The 21,790-nt window shown below is 40.6% G+C and overlaps 2 protein-coding genes across 3 annotated transcripts; one reads left to right on the forward strand and one right to left on the reverse strand.

Annotated features, from left to right (window-relative positions):
- Nucleotides 1-344: 344 nt before the first annotated feature.
- Nucleotides 345-8,423, reverse strand: Syx17 (syntaxin 17). Its single transcript, XM_089711966.1, has 7 exons — nucleotides 8,182-8,423; nucleotides 7,161-7,356; nucleotides 6,437-6,558; nucleotides 2,940-3,062; nucleotides 2,608-2,687; nucleotides 1,717-2,531; nucleotides 345-1,154 (listed from the first exon to the last, which is right to left on the reverse strand). The coding sequence occupies exons 1-6, from the start codon at nucleotides 8,299-8,301 to the stop codon at nucleotides 2,312-2,314; spliced, it is 861 nt and encodes a 286-aa protein (XP_089568092.1). The 5' UTR covers nucleotides 8,302-8,423; the 3' UTR covers nucleotides 345-1,154; nucleotides 1,717-2,311.
- A 293-nt stretch (nucleotides 8,424-8,716) lies between these two features.
- On the forward strand, nucleotides 8,717-18,494 carry LOC149476692 (uncharacterized). 2 transcript variants are annotated; one of them, XM_089711963.1, is made up of 11 exons: nucleotides 8,717-8,965; nucleotides 9,479-9,510; nucleotides 10,058-10,601; nucleotides 11,481-12,021; nucleotides 12,471-12,529; nucleotides 12,717-12,924; nucleotides 15,169-15,538; nucleotides 15,612-15,774; nucleotides 16,481-16,589; nucleotides 17,533-17,644; nucleotides 17,720-18,494. In XM_089711963.1, the coding sequence occupies exons 1-11, from the start codon at nucleotides 8,950-8,952 to the stop codon at nucleotides 17,843-17,845; spliced, it is 2,280 nt and encodes a 759-aa protein (XP_089568089.1). In that variant the 5' UTR covers nucleotides 8,717-8,949; the 3' UTR covers nucleotides 17,846-18,494. The 2 variants fall into 2 exon arrangements, with proteins under 2 accessions (XP_089568089.1, XP_089568090.1); XM_089711964.1 differs by lacking the exons at nucleotides 17,533-17,644; nucleotides 17,720-18,494 and adding an exon at nucleotides 17,137-17,341.
- The last annotated feature ends 3,296 nt before the right edge of the window (nucleotides 18,495-21,790 follow it).

The raw sequence follows: 21,790 nt of genomic DNA on the forward strand, positions 1-21,790 counted from the left end.
TTAAAACAGTAGGTATTTTTATCATATTCCTTTAAGTAACATGTTTATCGATGACGAGTTTGAACAAATACCTAAGTAGGTACCTACAAGTGGTTTATTAAGAACAAACTTTCCGAGGAATTCTAAGCAAATATAATTATATAAATATCATAAAGATATTACGCAACTGACATTACGTAATTATTTTAGCAGAAACCATTTCCACGTCTTACTGAAGCCAGAGACGAGACATGAGTGATTTTAAAGCGTTAGTATGAACAACCACAGAGAGAACGTTTAAAAAGCGCCAACGCCGGGTTTTAACGCAACGCTTTTTTAACTCTCGTGCGAATGAGGTCTAAACGTATTATTAGGCGATTCAATAAAGAAACGAATCTTCAATGGCGGCCAAAGCTGACACTGACGTATGGTAGGGTCAGCAAAAAAGAAAATAAAAATAACGTAAATGGATAATGATTTTATTAATTATTTTAAATTGTTTGTTGACAAACTTTTTTGTTGTAGTATTTGTGAATGTAACAAAATCCCCATAATATTTGTAATTAGCCCATAAAACTGAACAACTTTTCCCAAAGAACATATTTTGTCAAATTCTAATAAAACATTATTTACTACTTTCGCAAATTATGCATAATTGTCATTGTAAATTTATGATATAATATTATAGGGATTATAGGGAAAATCAAATACATTTTAGTGAAAATCACTAAAATGTACCTATTTGATTTTTCCATTTTTTTCTGCATGCCGTACGGCCGTGTGTAAGCGAGAGGGAATGATAAGCGCCGCCATTGAAGATTCGTTTCTTTATTGAACTGCCTTATACTAGCATATATCAGCCTATTAAAAAATTAAAAAAAACCATCGTTACGTACACTGTCGTATGAACGCACAATTTTTTAAAGCAATCCAAGTTCATAATAACACTAATTCTGTATTCCACTACAATTGTCTTATAATATTTTACATTAATGTATGAACAAAAATTGTTTCTATACGAAAAATATCATTAAATTTTGTTAACTATCATAATATGTATAATGCGTTTGCGTATAATTTGCTTTTATTTTTGCTATATTGCAAATTGGTTGTCGATATCGTCACGCTTTACCGTAATAACCAATAGTATCGCTTCAAACATTAAACGCTCCAAACTTCAAACTTTATTGAAAAGTTTCAAAAAAAAATAATACAGTTAAAAATTTGGGGAAATTAAAGCCTGTGTTAGTTCAAAACTGTGTTACAGGCTTTAGAATCCCCTCACAATCTTAGTATATTGGTTGCCTTTTTCAACTTAAATAATTTTACAATTTAAACAAAAAAAAAAGATTGCATGCATGTATGTTTGTGTGTGTGTGTGTGTGTGTGTGTGTGTGTGTGTGTGTGTGTGTGTGTGTGTGTGTGTGTGTGTGTGTATGTATGTATGTGTGTGTAATAGAATAATAATTTCTTTTAAATATATGAACGTAATAAGTTCTCTGTGGCTTCGTAATCTAACTGCTTAAGAATAATTAATAGATTTTTTTTAAATTTATGATTTGTATATTTTTTAACTATTTTTACGTTATTACCAAATAAGCTATTATATATCTTTGGAGAAAAGAAATCCAAACATCTACTACCGAAAGCAGTATTAAACGTTGGAACAGGAACCCGCTCCAATCGTTTGTCACACTGTGAAAGTGTCGGTACAGTGTATCGATGAAATTTGCAAACTAAACTAAATGAAGCGATATGATTGGTTGTTTAAGACACATTCCTCGCTACACATTGAGCATCCACATTATTGGTAGAAAAGCACCCTTACGATTCTTGAGAATTTAGTAAATAGGTAAACGGCTTGTCGGTTTTTTCAATAGATGGCGCTTTAAATATTTATCTCTTTTGACCACATGGGCACAGAATACGAATATGAATAGCGCGGTTTTCGCGCGGGCGAAACCGTTCCTTAGTTTTAAGCTTAGTTTTGTATAAAGAAGGTATTCATTTGTAACGAAATGCAATGATGATTTTGTTAAATTAAATTAGAAATAGGTACAAAATGAATAAGAATTAGCAAAATAATTTATAACAGAGATTAATACAATTATACCGCTCTTTTTTGTAATACTGTATTCAATAAAGAATTTTTCATTCATTCAATTATTATCCTGCGGGTTGGAAAGCTACTGTATTTAGCACATTTATGTAACAAAGTTATCACATCTGGTTAGCCGCCATCGTTGTCAGTCGTCACGTTGCATTAATGACTGTAGAGTGTAGACGATATCAAATCAACGCGCCATATTTACACGCAAACGCATCGCGATCGCTAGCGGTCCTTCTTGCCGTCGGTGCGGGCGGGTGCGGGCGCGGGGGGGGGCGAGCTGTGCGCGGCGCGGCGCCCCAGCAGCGCGGCGCCCAGGTAGCCGAGCGCGGAGCCGGCCAGCGCGGCGGCGGCGCCCGCCTTGGCGCCCAGCGCCAGCCCCACGGGCCCGCCCGCCAGCGCGCCCAGCGCCATGCCGCCCAGCCCCAGCGTCGCCAGCCGCAGCCTGCGCGAACCAGATCCCGCGTTACTCACCAAGCGGTATTGTCAATTAATATATCATTGGATTGGTTAAAACTTACTTTTCCGCACTAGCGAGATGTGACCGCGCCACTTGAACGTTATCCGCTGCCACTTCTACGTTCTGTGCCGAAGAGTTTATCTGTTGCAAACGGACGTACGGAGAGTTTAAACGATTTGAAGAAGTATCATTGAATTTTTTTAATAACGAAATACAGACACATTGAATCTAGGGTTACTTGTACCACTATTTTTAAAGAGGATACAGACACATTGAATCTACGGTTATTTGTACTACTATTTTTAAAGAGGATCACCTAGTTCTGTTTTTAAAATCTAGTGTGTCGTTTGTTGGGATTGTGTGTGTAACTGTGTTGGTTAGTGTGCGTGGCACCTGGTCGCGGTGCGCGAGCGCGGCGGCCTGCACGTGCTGCCAGGCGTCGTGCAGCGCGCGCACCTCGCCCTGCAGCGCGCTCCACCCCGCCAGCAGCGCCTCGCGCTCCCGCAGCGACACCTCCTGTACGTGCTCTCCAATTATTGAAGGCCACACCGATATGCACAACATGGCTAAAATTCATTATTATAATTCTATCACTTTCAAGATGCAACCGCTGACATTTTGCATAAACCGATAAACGAATACCTACAAACTAAGAATCACATACAAATGTCCGACCGGCTTTGTATAGGTTTACGAAGATCTTATGTACCGTGAAATATGCCAACATTGCCCACTTTTTTTGAATAATTTCAAGACCACGACGACGATGTATATTTCTTTTTACTACCTACATTAATATAATTAGCTATACTAAAAATGCATAGCGCGCACGCAGCCACCGTTTCAACGTCCATTGTGTGAGACAAGGCAAATGACAAGTGAGGAGCGTCGCGATTAATTGCGCGAGTAGAGCAGTGTGTGGGCAGAGAGGGCAATGTCACGGCGAATAACGGCAGCGCGATGAGCAGAGCGATGAGCAGCGCGAGGAGCATAGTGTGTCAGGAGCATTAGATCGTGTGCACATATTGTTGTAGCAAATTTCATTATTATTCAACATTTTATACATTATTTGTCTGTGTTTGAAGGCGGGCAAAGTTATCTGCACTTTTTACCAACATTGCCCTCGTCAATTTTTGACGTAAATATGACCTTTAGCCAGATTATATTAAAGACCAATTCAAAAATGTCATGAAAGGTTCCTTAATTAAGGTCGACTTAGGTGGCTGGGCAAAGTTACCCAGGTATTTTTTCTCTTTTTCATACAAATCGCCTTTCGCTTTTCCAAAAAGCATAGGGTTTGTACATATCAGTAAAATGAGCATGACTTTCGATTTCATTTACTGCGAAAATTTTGTAGTAGGATTATGGATTTATCACTGAACAATATTCTGTTTTGCTTTTTTTATATATTTTTATTGCCTACAGGCAAGGCAGATAAAAAAAGCAAAACAGAATATTGTTCAGTGACTATTTAATAAAAATAAACATTTTTTTTCTTTTAAGTTGTGCAGCATTTCAGCAATTTAACTTTATTTGCTATGAAATGTGCCAACCCTAAGCATTTTTTGATGGTGGGCAATGTTGTCAAATATAGATCGCGACTTTGTTGGTAAATTTTGCCCACCATTGTAATTTTTGTTTAAAACAACCTTCAGTGGTAATAGTAGCATTAAAATACTCTTCGAACGTTATTTCATAACACATTATGATTTAAAATAACCTGTGTTTTCGCCATCATGCACAAACTATCACTCGAATTTTCACCATTTTTTGACCGTGAAATCACACATGATATTCACCGAGGTACAACAAGTTCCTGATTTAAGTTAGCGACACACACAATAGGCAGTGTTTTCAGACATATTATAACCTATCTTACACCAAATTCTATTATTTTTGCCAAAGTATGAAGTAGGCATGTGCGCCGATCGGCGTGGCGCACGCCGCCGGCCGTTTCAGTCACGCCGACGCCGCCGATTTTTTTTCCGGCGTCATCGGCGTATATAGTTTAAATAAAGCATTAGTATTTTTAAATATATAATAATAATAAATTAATATATTGCTGCACAATCGTGAGATATGCAAACTCAGAGACTATTTCCTCGCAATGTTGGCTATGCAATCCATGCTGAAGTCATAGAATGTGACAAAGGACTCACTCCCCTGTCCCTGGCCAAACAGGACTGGCAAAAGCCGGCAGTGCTCAGCATTTCCGACAGGGAGGCCACATGGAAAGAGAAAGAGCTACACGGTAGGTTTCACAGGATTCTGCATGAACCTCATGTAGATTTCTTGTCCTCCGTTCACTGGCTGCGTTTTGTTACCTCTTTGGGGAAACCGAGGGTTTTGTCTGTGCGATACAGGATCAGGTGGTTAAATCGAATAATTATCGGAAGTACATCATAAAGGACGGGACCCAGGACTTATGTCGTATGTGTCACCGTCCTGGAGAAACTCTCCGACATGTTACTTCCGGTTGTTCCATGCTCGCCAACACTGAGTACTTGCACAGGCACAACCTAGCAGCTAGGATTATCCACCAAGAGCTCGCTCTGAAGTATGGCCTTCTTGACGGAAAAGTGCCTTATTACAAGTACGCGCCGGAGCCGGTCCTGGAAAATAACCGTGCCAAATGGTACTAGGATCGGCCCATCATCACAGACAGGACTATTCTAGCGAATAGACCTGATATTGTGGTGATGGACCGAGCAACTTCCAGGATTTTCTTGGTAGACATCACTATCCCACATGACGACAATCTTGTTAAGGCCGATTCAGATGACATGTGCAAGAAACAAGTAAAAAAGGTAAAATAATTTGCATATTATTTGTACTTGTACATTTATATTTTGCTCGTACTTCCCTATTTTATAATTCCTTGTTTTTTTTTCTGATTTTGATTGTCGCCAATGGTATAAATAAGAAATTTAATGGAGATTTAGGCGTATTTTACTCATTTTCCCCATCCACGCCGATTACGCCGATGACGCCGCCGCCGCCGGCAAATAAGATGCTAGACGCCGCCGCCGGTCAAAAGAGCATCGGCGCACATGTCTAGTATGAAGGCATTTTTGCAATTAAAAAATTTTCTTATGAATTGATCTTCGGGCAAAGATACCCTTTTGGACAATATTGGCATATTTCACGGTATATGAACATCTTACTTCGTGGCATGACCATGATAAAAGTACCTATATGCTCATCAGAAGTACAGCTACGTCACGAATTCACGATTCAATAGAACCAGCTTAAATAGCTATATAAACAACTAGCTACCCGCTCCGGCTTCGCACGTGTGCAATGGCGGAAGGCCGGTACCGCCGCAAACGCTACGTCCCGCAATTTTTAAATCTATAATATCTTCGAAAATATTAAATACAGTATACGGTATATAGGGCCATATAGATCTATATTGAATGTATTCAAGGTATTTAATTGGAGGATTAATGCTGTATTGGTTAAAATCGCTTCGAAAATTAGCCATTATTTGTCGTAAAAAGTAAATGACAAAAAAAATTTGGGTTATCCATAAGAGATAGATATATACCATCACGGACTTTTCTGTAGACCTTTTCAATATGTATAATACTTAGTACATTATTTTGATAAAACTCGTAGGGTTCAGCCTGCGTTTGCAATGTAAGCGGAAAAAATGTAATTTTTTACGACATCACATTAGAAACCTCAAAAATACCTCAGTATCTACTTCTTCACTATTTAATGGATGTTATTATACATATAAACCTTCCCCTTGAATCACTCTATTAAAAAAAACCGCATCAAAATCCGTTGCGAAGTTTCAAAGATACAAAGGGACATAGGGACAGAGAAAGCGACTTTGTTTTATACTATGTAGTGATACTGAAACATAAACATTTGCACCGACTCACGTGTTCATCCACTTGGAGTTGAATTTGCTCCGGGATGACGCCGACCGACTCTGACGACACTACGCTTCCCGAAACGTCCGCTTCGGGCATCGGCACACGGTTTATTGATAAGGGGCTAGTTTCTGTACAGAAAAGTCGGTTTTCATTTATTTATAGTATTGATATGAGAATTTAAGGGCATGCAAATCTTTCGATTGAATAGTGCACTAATACAAAAGAAACTATATTAGAAATGTGTGACAAATTATGAAAAAAATTAGTTTGATGAAAAAAGAAATTTAGTGAATAGTGTCCATTTCTAAATTTGCTACTATAAGTGTAAGTATATTTCTTTGATAACAGTTTTATTATGTTAAAATGATGAGTCATTTTTTTTTTAATATGAATATTCTATGCATTAGTCATATAATATGTTGTATATTATATTATTAATTTATTTGCATTCTTCACAAAAGCCACCCAGATCTCACCAAGAGGGCGCGCGCGCGTCCTGTGCGTGTCAATTATCGCAATGCAACTTCTTTCAATAACTCCTAGAACACGGAGTTGCCATATTTTTATGCTTGTTTTATTTCCGCGGTTGAATTTGTTTAAGTACATATATGATCTTATAATTTCTCAAAACATGAATATCTTTGCAAACACTTTATTTCAATTATTTAGTTTATTTTATTCATCAAAAATCGGAAATGCTATACCAATTTTTGAAAATACGAGTTTTTACCTAGATAGTCCATGATAGCTTTCAAGGTGAGATCTCTGGAGCGCTGCGTCATCTGGTCGAACTTGGTGCAGTCGGAGGTGCGCACCTGGCGGCGCAGCGCCTCCAGCTCGCCCAGCAGCGAGCGCAGCTGCGACGCCACGCGCCGCGCGTGCGCCTGCTCCGAGCGCACGCGCCCGTACTCACCCAACTCTTCATACTATTTATAAAAGACAATACTTTATTTACGGAAATTCAATACTATTTTTCCTTCTTTAACACAAACAAATATTAGCCATACAAACTACAGTTTTTGAAGTGAAACTTCATTATGCGCGTTGAGAGTCAAATTTCAAGGTCTCGTCATGGCAATACCGTCACGACATGGAGTAAAGCAACGATTTTGGTATCTTTGAATCTTCTTGCCAAAGAAGTTTTACTTCTCACACATGTGCTTGGCCAACACTCTCTTTTCTAATTATTCATATATAAATCCCGTTAAAGTAACTAGGTGTATTTTTATCTAGTTCTAAGTATGTCAAGGCTTCTTTTAATTTGACACAATATTTTGATTAGAGACCCCATGGGTGACCCTATAATTATTTAAAAACGAAATGTAAAACATATGTGTAGTATGTGTCCGATGAATCATTGAAACAAATTATAACTAAGTAATTTGTAAAGTATAACAAACATAATATATATTGTATTTGCTACAATAAACCAAAAGGAACAGTAACTAAGTCCAATTACATTATAAAATAACATTTGTAACTGATTTTTTTAAGGAATACTTGTATATAAAGACAACAGCCATTCTTTCTGTAATGAGCCAATATTTCGTAGATGACCTTCAACCTCTAAACGTTCCTAAAATAGTTTAATAATATGTACTATGATATTAATAGAACTTTTGTGACGTCATGTCTTTCTATTTTACGTACAATTTTTGATAATTTTCTTTTTATTTCAAAACAACATGACAGAAAAAAACATTTTCTAAGAACAATCTAATAAAACGCATTACAACCAAAAAACATTTTACCTTTAAAATATTCGCTTTGTGCTGGCGTAGTAAATCTAAATGGTGTGGTATTGCAACTTCGTTAAACTTTGATAACGACAGCTCTACTCGCTTCAAAGGCAACTTTCCTTCTTCCTCCATGCTTTAATATATATGATTAAACTATAAAAAAAAACTATATGTATTGATGTAATAACTTTAATTACATGTTTTCATAACAATACTCCAAAACATAGAACAGATGATCCGACAACTATATTTGTTATGACAAGTGACAATTGACATCTTGAATAACATTGACGACTGACGTACTGTGACAACGAGGATATGAATTACCCTATTTAAAAAATTTAATTATACGCGCAACCCTGTGGCGCAACCTTACCACCGTGCTTAGCACGCAACCATTTGGATATCAAAAACGAGAAGTATAAAGAGATACCTACTTATCTTTCAAATCGTTTAAAGATGAGGCCCTCAATAAAATTGTTTTATATTTTGTTCTTCTTTAACATCTGTGACACTGACATGTAATGAAATACAACTGCTCTGAACAACGATCATACAACTGTCGTCTGTCGCCTTTGTCAAAATACTGTGTCAAAATAGTCAAAAAATCGACCGATATTGCATGTACCTACCTAATACCTATCGAAAACTGATTAAAAAAAGCATTATTGGTGATTTCATGATGCTTTTGAGTTTATGTCTTTATATTATCGACATTTGAGGGTGTTCTAGTAATATTTGTGAAGTTTTAGTTTTTATTAACTTTAAAATAAAGCAAATATGGACGTCGATACAGGTAAATGTAATCATATAACCTAAGAATGTTGTGCTTGTTTGGTTCTTGTTATTCAATGTTTTAGCCGATATACACAATATTGTGCTAGAAGCAATGAAAATTAAATATGATTTATTTCACGTTCATTTGTCTTACTTGGACTAAAGAATGTTTAAATTACAATAATAAACAATAAACCAAATATCTATACCGTAATTTCATAGCATTTATTTACTTCAAGTTGAAATATATTTTATGCCTACTTTGACTTTCTACATTTGATTTTTTAGAGTTTTTCTTTAACTTATTTCTTAATCAACAATTAAAATGATAATGTTTGTATGAACAGTAATATATAAATTTGTCAAGCCAGCTTTTAATAAGTGGCACTGCTGAACACCTACAATTTGTATCTCTAAAGAAACATAATATTATTAAGAATCATGATCCATTGAATATATGTTTTGCTTATAATATGTTTCATCAAAGTTGTTTGAAGGCTATATTGTCTTTAATTTTATCACATTTCTACAGATGGGAGAAAGTCCCGTTCACGCAGCAGATCTGTAAGTATATTACATATAAATTTATAAAGAATAGACTTGTCGGGACTCGAACCCTATTTTATACTTTTTTCTTTATTTATGATATATGCTGACTTATGTTGCGTTAAGGTTTTGTGGTAAACTCAGAGACATTTTACTTATAAACATAAGTAAACATAAAATGTATAACTATGTGTAAAATGTAATCTTTTGTTTGTTTAAATTTGAACTGGAGTGGAAGCTTGAATGGAAATAAAGACTTTCCGAATCAGTGGTTATTGATAATGATGACTCAAAAGTGGTTTGAGAAAAACTTTTATTGAATAAATAAATATTTTGCATTTGAAATGACACAAATTAACTTATTTATTTAATTATTTTATTTTATTCTACCACATTTACACTGAATAAAAAGTAATTAGTTACAAAATGGTACAAAAGGTGGTTTATTATGTGCTGTGCTCTCTTCTCGGCAACCTTTACATGCTAACTTAATATGTTTTCAACTTAAATAAATTCCTCTACTTATGGCTACTATACATATACTATTTGAAAATTATTTTAACAGGCTGAATCAGATTCTAAGATGTCACACGATGGATCAGTGAAGTCTAAATCAGGTTCTCGCTCCCGCTCGAGGTCAAAATCATCATCGAGGTCGAGAAGCGGCTCTCGCGCGTCGTCCCGCTCTCGCAGCAACACGCCCGCGTCGCGTCGCTCCAGGAGCGGCTCCCCCAAGTCAGCCCGATCGGGGAGTCCGAGAAAGTCGAGAAGCGGCTCACCGGCTTCCAGAAATGCATCCCGTTCGAGGAGTAGGTCTCCGGCTTCCAAAAAAAGCAAATCGAGAAGCGGATCACCGAAGTCTCGAAGCGCGTCTCCCGCTAGGTCCCAGTCGAACAGCCCGCGGAAATCGAAGAGCCGCAGTCACTCTAAATCGAGGAGTCCCAAGTCTCCCGCAAAGAGCCGCTCGCCCAGCGCGGGCTCGAAAGCGTCGCCCGTCAGATCTGGTGGCTCGCCCAGGAAATCCAGAAGCAAGTCTCGTGAACGCTCAAGAAGTAAATCTGTAGAAAAGATGGATGTTGATGGAGATAAACCACCTCAGTCTCCTACAGGTAATCATTTCACTTTGTTTGTTAAATGAGTTAAGGTTCAAATGTGCTGAGCAGAGGAATATTGAAGGTAAATATGTGTATCAACTTTGACTGTTTAGTGTTTATTTCATACTAGACTAGATTTCAATAAATCATATTCATGCCACAACACAATGGACTATTGTTAATTATTTAAAATAATAATATAAAAAATATATTCATGAGTTTTCAATCTATAGTGGTTTAAAGTTAACTCAAAAATGGAGCATTTTCGTAAATTTTCTAAAAAATCTTAGAGAAAGTGTAAGAAATGTTATAGTATGCTATATATTCGTGATCTACTCAATAAGCTCTTTCATTTGATACCCCACACGGCATGTTTTGGAAATTTTTATTTTTTTCTTTGTATGCCATATTTAATTACCGGGGTGGGGAGAGGGGGACCACAAAACTGGTTGGCAACATCTGTCTATAGGATGTCTGGGATCTATACAATATATATCAGAAGTCAGATTTAGGTCCGCTATTTTTGCAAACGAAACTCCACTGAGAGTCTGGTCTATATACTAATATTATAAAGAAGAGAGGTATGTAATTATGTATGTATGTATGATTAATAAACTACTGAACCGATTACAATGTAATATAGAGGGTAACTTGGATTAACACAGGATAGGTTTAATCCCACGGGAATGGGAACTTTGCGGGTTTTCCTTTGAAAACGCGGGCGAAGCCGCAGGCGGAAATCTAGTCGTAACATAACTTCAGTCATTCATTTCAATGCTGGAACTCGGTATTAATATACTACTACATTTACGCTGTTGGTACACTACCAATGAATTTAGTATTGTAAGTTTGTCATTTATATTTAATGTAATTATTGATTTCTGTTTATTCCAGGAAGTAAAGCGAGTCGCTCTCGCTCTCGGTCTGGTACACGCAAGTCCAAGTCGCGTTCACGTTCTGGCTCAAGAAAATCGCGATCTAAGTCTCGCTCTCGCTCCAAATCCCGTTCGCGTTCCAAGTCCCGTTCGCGTTCAAAGTCCCGTTCACGTTCCAAGTCCCGTTCACGTTCTAAGTCCCGTTCACGTTCTAAATCCCGCTCACGTTCTAAGTCTCACTCACGATCCAAATCACGTTCCCGTTCGAAATCAGGTTCGCGCTCTAAATCAAGGTCTCGATCCAAATCCCGTTCCCGCTCAAAATCCCGGTCCAGGTCACGTTCGAAGTCCGGCTCCCGCTCCAAGTCTAGGTCTAAATCCCGTTCGAGGTCCAGGTCCAAATCTCGTTCACGCTCCAAGTCGAAGTCCGTGTCGCGCTCACGTTCCAGATCACGCTCCAAATCGAGATCTCTATCGAGATCTAAATCCAGATCTAGATCTAAATCCAGATCTAGATCTAAATCTAGATCTCGCTCGGGTTCAGCAAAATCTGCTTCAAGGTATGTCAAACTACATTGTACAGCTCAATTATAATACTATTATTTTACAGAACAATGCTAGTTTTCTTTATTATTACAAATATACATGATAAGAAACAACAAGCATTATTATTATTTAAAAAGTTACTATTGATACAAGATTCCCAATTGGTGGTTAAAATGGCCCTATGCCGTACCATATCTCTGTATTGCAAATATAATATTTTTTGTGCAATATGTTTATAATAATATTATTATTTTACAACATTTAAGAAACCATATATATACATAGATTGAAACCCTAGTTATGTGTCCTATTTTGATTTTCTCATTTTAAAAGTGTAATTTAAAAAAAAGTTTTGTTTGTTTAAAAAACTTACCATTTATTTTTATTTATCATTTTAAAACTTTTTTCTTTTTGTATTTTTCTGATAATTTAATTTTTACCTGAATATTATTTATTGTTACAGATCTCGCTCACGATCTCGCTCCGGTTCGCGTTCCGGCTCCGGATCACCGGCTCGAAAAGGTTATCATAATTTCTTTCATATTTTTTAATCATATACAATTTCGTCGCAATCAGTGTTCTACTTTTTAAATACTTTTATATTTTTCATTATTTTTAAAATCGTTGCAGTCACTGCTATAGTATAGTCAGTAAAGCTGGAGGCTGCAGGGATGTTTTATTTTATTATTTGATGACTATGGTCGGACAGAGGGCAAGGCGCGGCGCACCGTGCGGCTGCAGTCGGACGACGAGGACGGAGGGGAGGGCGGCGCGGGGGCTGGCGCGGAGGGCGGCGGGGAGGGGGAGGGGGAGGCGGGGGGAGACGCGGGCGCGGGGCCGGCGGGGGGCGCGGGGGCGGAGGGAGACGCGCCCGCGCCCGACTCGTCCGACGATGAGCTCGACCCGGACTCCAAGAGGTGCGCAGCCATCTGTTCTGTTTATAATGCAATACTTAATACTATGATTGTTGACAACATCGGTAATGCCGTTATGGAGATTAGCCGGAACCAACAGACAGTCCAATAAAAATTGTTAAATCTTGGTATATTATATGTATACCAAACTAGCAACTTTAGAATTACAAAGAAACACTCCAATCCATACTAATATTATAAATGCGAAAGTAACTCTGTCTGTCTGTCTGTTACTCAATCACGCCTAAACTACTGAACCAATTTGCATGAAATTTGGTATGGAGATATTTTGATACCCGAGAAAGGACATAGGCTACCTTTTATTGCTAAATATGTAGGTAGCTCGCCCAACGACCGGGCGAGTTTATACGTTCGCTAGCTATGCAGATACTGAGCCATTCTGCGCACGCGCGGCCTGTGGATAGAGAGCATAGCGTAAGGGATGTGGGTGGGAATAGGTGGGTGATTGGTAGTACTTTAATCAGTCGTAAAAATTTCCAATTTTAGGAAGATTAGAAAAATGCTTTTAACAATAGTTAGGGAAATTTCGATTGACTGAAAAATCGAAAGTCAGGAAAAATTACTATAAACCAGAAAAATTTCCATAAGTCGGAAAATTTTTGATAAGCTGGAAAATTTCCATAAGATGGGAAAATTTCTATAAGCTGGAAAATTCCTATAAGATAGGAAAATTCCTATAAGAAAGGAAAATTTCTATAAGCTGGAAAATTTCTATAAGAAAGGAAAATTTCTATAAGTCAGGAAAATTTGTAGAAGTCAGGAAAATGTTTATAAGTCAGGAAAATTTCTATACGCCAGGAAAATTTCCATATGTCCGGAAAATTTCTATAAGATAGGAAAATTTGTATACGTGAGGAAAATTTGTATACGCAAGGAAAAATCCATAAGTCGGAAAATAGAAATTTTATATAAGATATATACAGAAATTTTTCCGACTTATGGATTTTTCCTGTCGTATAGAAATTTTCCTGGCGTATAGAAATTTTCCTGACTTATAAACATTTTCCTGACTTCTACAAATTCTACTGGCTTATAGAAATTTTCCTCATGTATAGAAATTTTCCTTGTTTATAGAAATTTTTCCGACATATATTTTCCTTTCTTATGGAAATTTTCCAGCTTATCGAAATTTTCCGACTTATGGATTTTTCCTGGCGTATACAAATCCTCCTCACGTATACAAATTTTCCTATCTTATATAAATTTTCCGGACATATGGAAATTTTCCTGGCGTATAGAAATTTTCCTGACTTATAAACATTTTCCTGACTTCTACAAATTTTCCTGACTTATAGAAATTTTCCTTTCTTATAGAAATTTTCCAGCTTATAGAAAATTTCCTTATAGGAATTTTCCAGCTTATAGAAATTTTCCTTATGGAAATTTTCCAGCTTATCGTAATTTTTCCGACTTATGGAAATTTTCCTGGCTTATAGTAATTTTTCCTGACTTTCGATTTTTCAGTCAATCGAAATTTCCCTAACTATTGTTAAAAGCATGTTTCTAATCTTCCTAAAATTGGAAATTTTTACGACTGATTAAAGTACTACCAATCACCCACCTATTCCCACCCACATCCCGTACGCTATGCTCTCTATCCACAGGCCGCGCGTGCGCAGAATGGCTCAGTATCTGCATAGCTAGCGAACGTATAAACTCGCCCGGTCGTTGGGCGTGGTACCTACATATTTCGCAATAAAAGGTAGCCTATGTCCTTTCTCGGGTATCAAAATATCTCCATACCAAATTTCATGCAAATTGGTTCAGTAGTTTAGGCGTGATTGAGTAACAGACAGACAGACAGAGTTACTTTCGCATTTATAATATTAGTATGGAGTATGGATTGATTGTCTTGACTGACTGGAGTAATTGCTCTAAACCGTTGTTAGGCGATTGTGAAATATTATATATTTAATTAAGTATTTAATTTGATAGATAAATTAAAAAAAATAATCAGAGAGATAATGTAAAAAGCAGTTTTAATCCTACTAATATTATAAATGCGAAAGTTTGTGAGGATGTGTGTGTCATGTGTGTGTGTGTTTGTTACTCTTTCAAACACTACCAAACCGATTACAATGAAATTTAGCACACATATAGAAGGTAACTTGGATTAACACATAGGGTAGGTTTTATCCCGGAAATCCCACGGAAACGGGAACTATGCGGGATTTCCTTTGAATGTTAGATTGAGTCGTTAATATCTGTCATGTGGCGGTGCGGCAGCGCGGAGATGGCGGGCGGCATGTCGGACTTCGAGCTGATGCTGGCCCGCAAGCGCGAGGAGCGGCGCGGGCGCCGGCGCCGGCGCGACATCGACATCATCAACGACAACGACGACCTCATCGCGCAGCTGCTGCAGCAGATGCGCCAGGCCGCCGACGACGACCGCGAGCTCAACCGCCGCAACCAGCCCGCCGTGCGCAAGGTGTCCATGCTCAAGGCCGCCATGTCGCAGCTCATCAAGCGCGACCTGCAGCTGGCCTTCCTCGAGCACAACGCGCTCAACGTGCTGTGCGACTGGCTCGCGCCGCTGCCCAACCGCGCGCTGCCGTGCCTGCTCATCCGCGAGAGCGTGCTGAAGCTGCTGATGGACGTGAGTGTGGTCGTGCCGCCCCGCTCCCCACCCGCACGCGTGACGTCACACTAACCGCCCCCCTCTGCCGCAGTTCCCCTCCATCGACAAGTCGCTGCTGAAGCAGTCGGGCATCGGCAAGGCGGTCATGTACCTGTACAAGCACCCCAAGGAGACGAAGGCCAACAAGGAGCGCGCCGGCCGCCTCATCTCCGAGTGGGCGCGCCCCATCTTCAACCTCTCCACCGACTTCAAGGGTGAGCCGCGCCCTTTGTTCCGTATACGTTTCATTTCTATGATGCTTTCACCTAATTAGTTATTAAAAAATGTTTTTATCATGACGTGTTTACATTAACTCACTATAAACCATACAATCGCCTACTAAAAAAGTCCAAGCGGCGTGACGTTTTATGGAACATTAATTGAAATTAACATTTTATTCATAACGGTTACCTTTATATCTATTGTATTGCTTAAAAATGGGTTTATACACGCGCAGTCGGAGTTTTGTATATTATATTCTGTACTCTGTGTATTAAGTTGTCAATGTTACAATTAATTATAGATATTTTTAATAATTTGTCTGTGATGCAAATATTATAATTTCAAAAAAAAATATTCCGAATTAATTGTACTTAGATAAATTTTACCGTTCTATACTATCTATACAGGATAATTTGTTATAGGTGTAATGACTAATAGTTTTACGAAAGTTCATTTGCAGTAAAAAAAAGTTAACTTTAACTAGCCGAAATTTTTAGAATTATTTTGACATAACTAATTCCACCCTTTTTTGAAAATTTACCAAATTCTTAGAGAAAATGATAAAAAGTAATACAGAACACAGGTCTGTCTACGGTTCGACCTAATGATTAATCTATATTATAATAGACATTGATATCGAATCGTCCGATACGTCAGTGGGGTGATACAATGGATAACGGTGCGGTTGTGGTGTTACAGCGATGACGCGCGAGGAGCGGCAGGCGCGCGACGAGGCGATGGCCGGCGCGCGGCGCCGCGACGAGCCCGGGCCCGCGGCCAAGCGGCGCCAGCTCGACGAGCCCGACCGGTGCGCGCCGCACAGCACGCACACAGCACACACAACACGCACACAGCACACACAGCACACACAGCACGCACACAGCACACACAGCACGCACACAGCACACACAGCACGCACACAGCACACACAGCACGCACACAGCACACACAGCACACACAGCACACACAGCACGCACACAGCACACACAGCACGCACACAGCACACACAGCACGCACACAGCACACACAGCACGCACACAGCACACACAGCACGCACACAGCACACACAGCACGCACACAGCACACACAGCACGCACACAGCACACAAGCACGCACACAGCACACACCCCGCACGCACCCTGCACACACAGCACACACCCCGCACGCAAACAGCAAGCACACAGCACACACACAGCACGCACACCGCACGCAAACAGCACGCACACAGCACACACACAGCACGCAGCACACACAGCACGCACACCGCACGCACACAGCACGCACCCCGCACACACAGCACACACCTCGCACACTCCCCGCACACACACGGCACACTAACGCGAGCCCTGTTGCAGCACGGTGCGGCCGGGCGAGCCGGGCTGGGTGGCGCAGCACACACACCGCACACACAGCACACACCCCGCACACACACACTAACGCGAGCCCTGTTGCAGCACGGTGCGGCCGGGCGAGCCGGGCTGGGTGGCGCAGCACACACACCGCACACACAGCACACACCCCGCACACACACACTAACGCGAGCCCTGTTGCAGCACGGTGCGGCCGGGCGAGCCGGGCTGGGTGGCGCAGCACACACACCGCACACACAGCACACACCCCGCACACACACACTAACGCGAGCCCTGTTGCAGCACGGTGCGGCCGGGCGAGCCGGGCTGGGTGGCGCAGCACACACACCGCACACACAGCACACACCCCGCACACACACACTAACGCGAGCCCTGTTGCAGCACGGTGCGGCCGGGCGAGCCGGGCTGGGTGGCGCGCGCGCGTGTGCCGCTGCCCTCCAACAAGGACTACGTGGTGCGCCCCAAGTCCACCTGCGAGACCGACATGTCCAGGGTACTATACTCGTTTATTTCGTCGTGTATTGTTAATGTGATATTAATGAAACACGTAACGTGTTCCCTTCCGCAGGTGAGCAAGAAGAAGATGACCCGCTACGAGAAGCAGATGAAGAAGTTCATGGACCAGAAGCGGCTGCGCGGCAATTCGCGGCGCGCCGTCGAGATCTCCATCGAGGGCCGCAAGATGGCGCTGTGAACAAATGCGTTCCGATTGTGCGAGAGAGATAACCCTGTAGTATACATAATGTGAACACGATCATTTGTTCTATTGGTTAACTTTTATAATAAGTCTAAATCGTTCGCCTGTTTACGTTCTCAATGCAATAAACGTCGCTCATAAACTATCGCAATATGAAATTTAACTCCGATAGGCCCTTTATATGAGTGTAATAGAGATACATATGACTTCTCTAGAAATAATGTTTTTTTTTTTTCTAAACTGAATAATAAACAAAAAACGTCAATATTATTGTTGAATATATCGGCTGAGCTTTATACGATTCCCAATCAAACATTTTATCATCAACTATAGACATAGAATCGAATATTTTCAACCTTTTCGAGACTAGACACAATATTATGATCGTATGAGAACTTGTAAGTCAGCCAATGTTGTTTGGTCACCAGTCACCATTATAGATATGTTAATAGATGTAAGATAATCCCTTGTTCCCAAATGTTTCTTTATTTGGACGCAAGGAGGCTCCTCATCGCCGCACTGTTAGACAGAACTTATGACAAAAGGAAACATTTGGGAATTGTACCGGATGATGATTCATCATACGGCATATTATGTGATTGTAAATTATTTGATAAGGCTTAATAAATAAATGACTGAATTTTGATGTGAGTTTTTTTTTTACATACCCCTATATACATATCTATACATACTAGCTGTGCCGCGCGGTTTCAACCGCGTGGCTCCGCTCCTGTTGGTCTTAGCGTGAATTATTCAGTAAATTATTATTCATAACAAACACAGATATAAATCCTCGATAAATGGGTTATCTAACACCGAAAGAATTTTTGAAATCGGACCTGTAGTTCCTGAGATTAGCGCGTTGAAACAAACAAACAAACAAACTCTTCAGCTTTATAATATTAAGTATAGATATACTAGCTGCGTACCGTGGTTTCTCGCGTGGTCCGCTTCAGTTTGTCTTGGCGTGATGATATAAATAGCCTATAGCCTTCCTCGATAAATGGGCTATGTAATACCGAAAGAATTTATGAAATCGGACCAGTAGTTCCTGAGATTAGCGCGTTCAAACAGACAAACTCTTCAGTTTTATAATATTAGTATATAATATATTAATACATAACAAACACAGATACATATATTAAATGAAAAGAAACGGTAAGTCATAGGACAAAAATATTGAGAGAAGGTAAATCTATTCTATTTTGGAGCTGAATATCTTCCGGCAAGGTGATATAGGTTATAGGTAGTACAAACGTCAGCTTGAAAGCAATTGAATCGAAAATAACACATGCTATATAAATATATTATTTATTTAAATAGGTTTGATGTCGGTGAAGCGATTTGTGCTTGGCACCGATGTCAAATCTATTTTAGTGTACATACTACATAGTACATACACATAAAAAAACAAACCGGCCGAATCAAGAACCTCCTCCTTTTTTTAAGTCGGATAAAAATCACGTAGACTTGTGCGTAGACTAGAGTACATAACCAATGGCTTATCAATAACTATAAACTAACGGGTGCTAACAGACTTTTTTTGCATAGTCTACCATTATAGTATACCTACCAAATTATCGACGGTAACATTGGGGATTTTTTAATAGCTGTCTCAAAAACCATGAAAAGGACACCCATCACGAAAAGATGTCAAATTTTCGTCGGTGCCATCTTATCTTGGATTTTGATTTTGACCTCTAATTAGTTTAAAGTTACCACAAAAACCATGGAAATGACACCCATGACGAAAAGATGTAAAATTTTCGTCAGCGCCATCTTGGATTGTTTTTATGACCCCATGTTTGTCATACTCATACAGATCGGCTAAAATCATAATAGTCTTCCTACTAGTCTACTTCAAAACTTTGCCGCTATTCCTACCCATCCAAATCTTACTAAGAACTGCTTTACCCCACCAATCTATTCAACAACCCATAAAAAAGAGGATCTATGGCAAGGTAGTTTTGTTCTCATGTTCTGTGGGCAATTGGGAACATTCTTTTATCTTACAAATAAATTGAAACATAACTTTGCGATGGACGCTATTTTATTTTAGAGTTTTAGAGTCTAAAATAAAATACTATTAGTGTCCATCCAATGTTCTTGGATGCTCGGTCTGATGTCTGAACTGTAAAATTTAGACCGAGCATCCAAAAACAAGAAACAACTAAACCAAAGAACCGAACAATCGAACAACCGAACAATCGAACGACCGAACAACCGAACAACCGAACAACCGAACAACCGAACAACCGAACAACCAAAGAACCAACCCATGAAGGGTAATTATAGCTACTCGGGTCTTCCACGCAAGCCTTCACAGGCTTCGGGGTAACTGTTCGGGGCGATGGCCCCTTTCAGTGATAGCAACGCCGCCTGCTACTACAGGCGGGGCACTGGGTGGGACCGGATGGTCCAAGGTGTCATGTCCGGGAGGTATCCTGCTGCAGTGCGATCGAGTCCGCGGGGTATCGCGAGCGATCTGCGACCTGCTGCGGGGGGGAATGTCCGTGTGTGCTTCACCCGCCGCTCAGCGAGGTCGAGCTCGCCGGCAGTGTGCCGGTGAGCGCCCGTCAGCCAGCGGCGAGGAAGCGGTCGTGTCATAGGAGATTAGGTCACGTGGTAGGCCTCTTTTGTCCGGCGGTCGTCGATGGTATGGCGCGATGCCGTGCAAATGCTGGGATCGCGCTCCGTCGGCGCGCGCGAACATTGAGGAACTCAGGCGGCGAACGAAGTCGTCCAGGCTCTCCATGCGCAGGTCCCTGGAGATGACCTGATTCCGTACGAAGCGTGGTGCTCCGGAGATGGTGCGGAGCGCTAGCGACTGCTGCGCTCGCAGAGACTTGCGGTCCGTCTCGTTGGTCAGCGCGAACCACGCAGGGGCCGCGTAGGTAAGTCGTGTGCGAATGTACGCCTTGTATATGCACAGCTTCGTACGGAGAGGCAGGTGAGACGCCAGCATGGGGCGGAGTATATTCCGCACAGCTCGCGTCTGGGCGACCACGTTTTTCACATGGGGCCGCATCGAGAGTGTCTTGTCAATGGTCACACCAAGGTACTTGGCCGTCGGTGACCATTCGACGTTCTCGCCCATGAGAGACACCGGGGGCGGCAAAAGGCGCGCCCGCCCGATGGAAATCGCCTGAGTTTTACCCACGTTGACCTTGAGTCTCCAGTCCTCCAGCCATGAGGGAAGTGCATCCAGTGCTCGCTGCATCTTTACCGATGCGTGCTTGGCGTTCAGCGAGGTGGTAATGAACGCAGCGTCGTCGGCATACAACGCTAAAATGGCTCCGCCAGCGACTGGAATGTCGTCCGTGTATCTGCTATAGCAGACGGGCGACAGGCAGCTTCCCTGGGGCACACCGGCTCGGATGGGGCGCTCTGAGGACAAAGCATCTTCAACCGCCACTTGAAAACGCCTGTCTTGCAGGAAGGTGGCCACAGTCTTAACTACTCGACGTGGAGTAGTGGACGTGGACAGCTTGTAGATGAGTCCGGTGTGCCAAACGCGATCAAACGCCTTCTCCATATCAAGGAATACTGCAACTGATTGTTCTCGTTTGTTATAGGCGGTAGCGAGGTGGTGCAGTACTCTCGTCACTTGTAAAGTGGTGGAGTGTTCGGCGCGGAAACCGAACTGTTCGTCGCGTGGCTGAAGGTGGGGCGTAATGTAATTATAGCCACACTGACCATACAATATATGAACTCGAGAAAAAATAATCATAGTGCGATACAGAAATAATAAAAATAAATTACCGCCATCTATTATCACCTTACTCAAGTAATATTAATTATATCGAACGATCAGTCGCGAACACTCCATTATGCCATTTTTAGGACAGTACTATAGAAATGATGATTAAAATAAATTCTACATTAAATTAATTTTTATCTATTTATGCGTATTATTATGATTACCGATAGATATAATGAAAA

The sequence above is a fragment of the Colias philodice genome, chromosome 27 (assembly GCF_061535455.1).
Source record: "Colias philodice isolate Cphi_HAF_F1 chromosome 27, ilColPhil1 Martin Lab GWU primary, whole genome shotgun sequence".
Classification (NCBI taxonomy): Eukaryota; Metazoa; Arthropoda; class Insecta; order Lepidoptera; family Pieridae; genus Colias; species Colias philodice.

Bases quoted from the DNA above. Each gene is read 5' to 3' on its own strand.
- LOC149476692 (XM_089711963.1), top strand. The intron at 9,511-10,057 runs GTAAGTATATTA...TTATTTTAACAG, and splicing joins CCCGTTCACGCAGCAGATCT to GCTGAATCAGATTCTAAGAT. The intron at 12,530-12,716 runs GTTATCATAATT...ATGGTCGGACAG, and splicing joins CGGATCACCGGCTCGAAAAG to AGGGCAAGGCGCGGCGCACC.
- Syx17 (XM_089711966.1), bottom strand. From the start codon at position 8,301: ATGGAGGAAGAAGGAAAGTTGCCTTTGAAGCGAGTAGAGCTGTCGTTA. The intron at 6,559-7,160 runs GTAAAAACTCGT...TTTTCTGTACAG, and splicing joins AGCTATCATGGACTATCTAG to AAACTAGCCCCTTATCAATA. The intron at 2,532-2,607 runs GTAAGTTTTAAC...TGGTTCGCGCAG, and splicing joins CATCTCGCTAGTGCGGAAAA to GCTGCGGCTGGCGACGCTGG.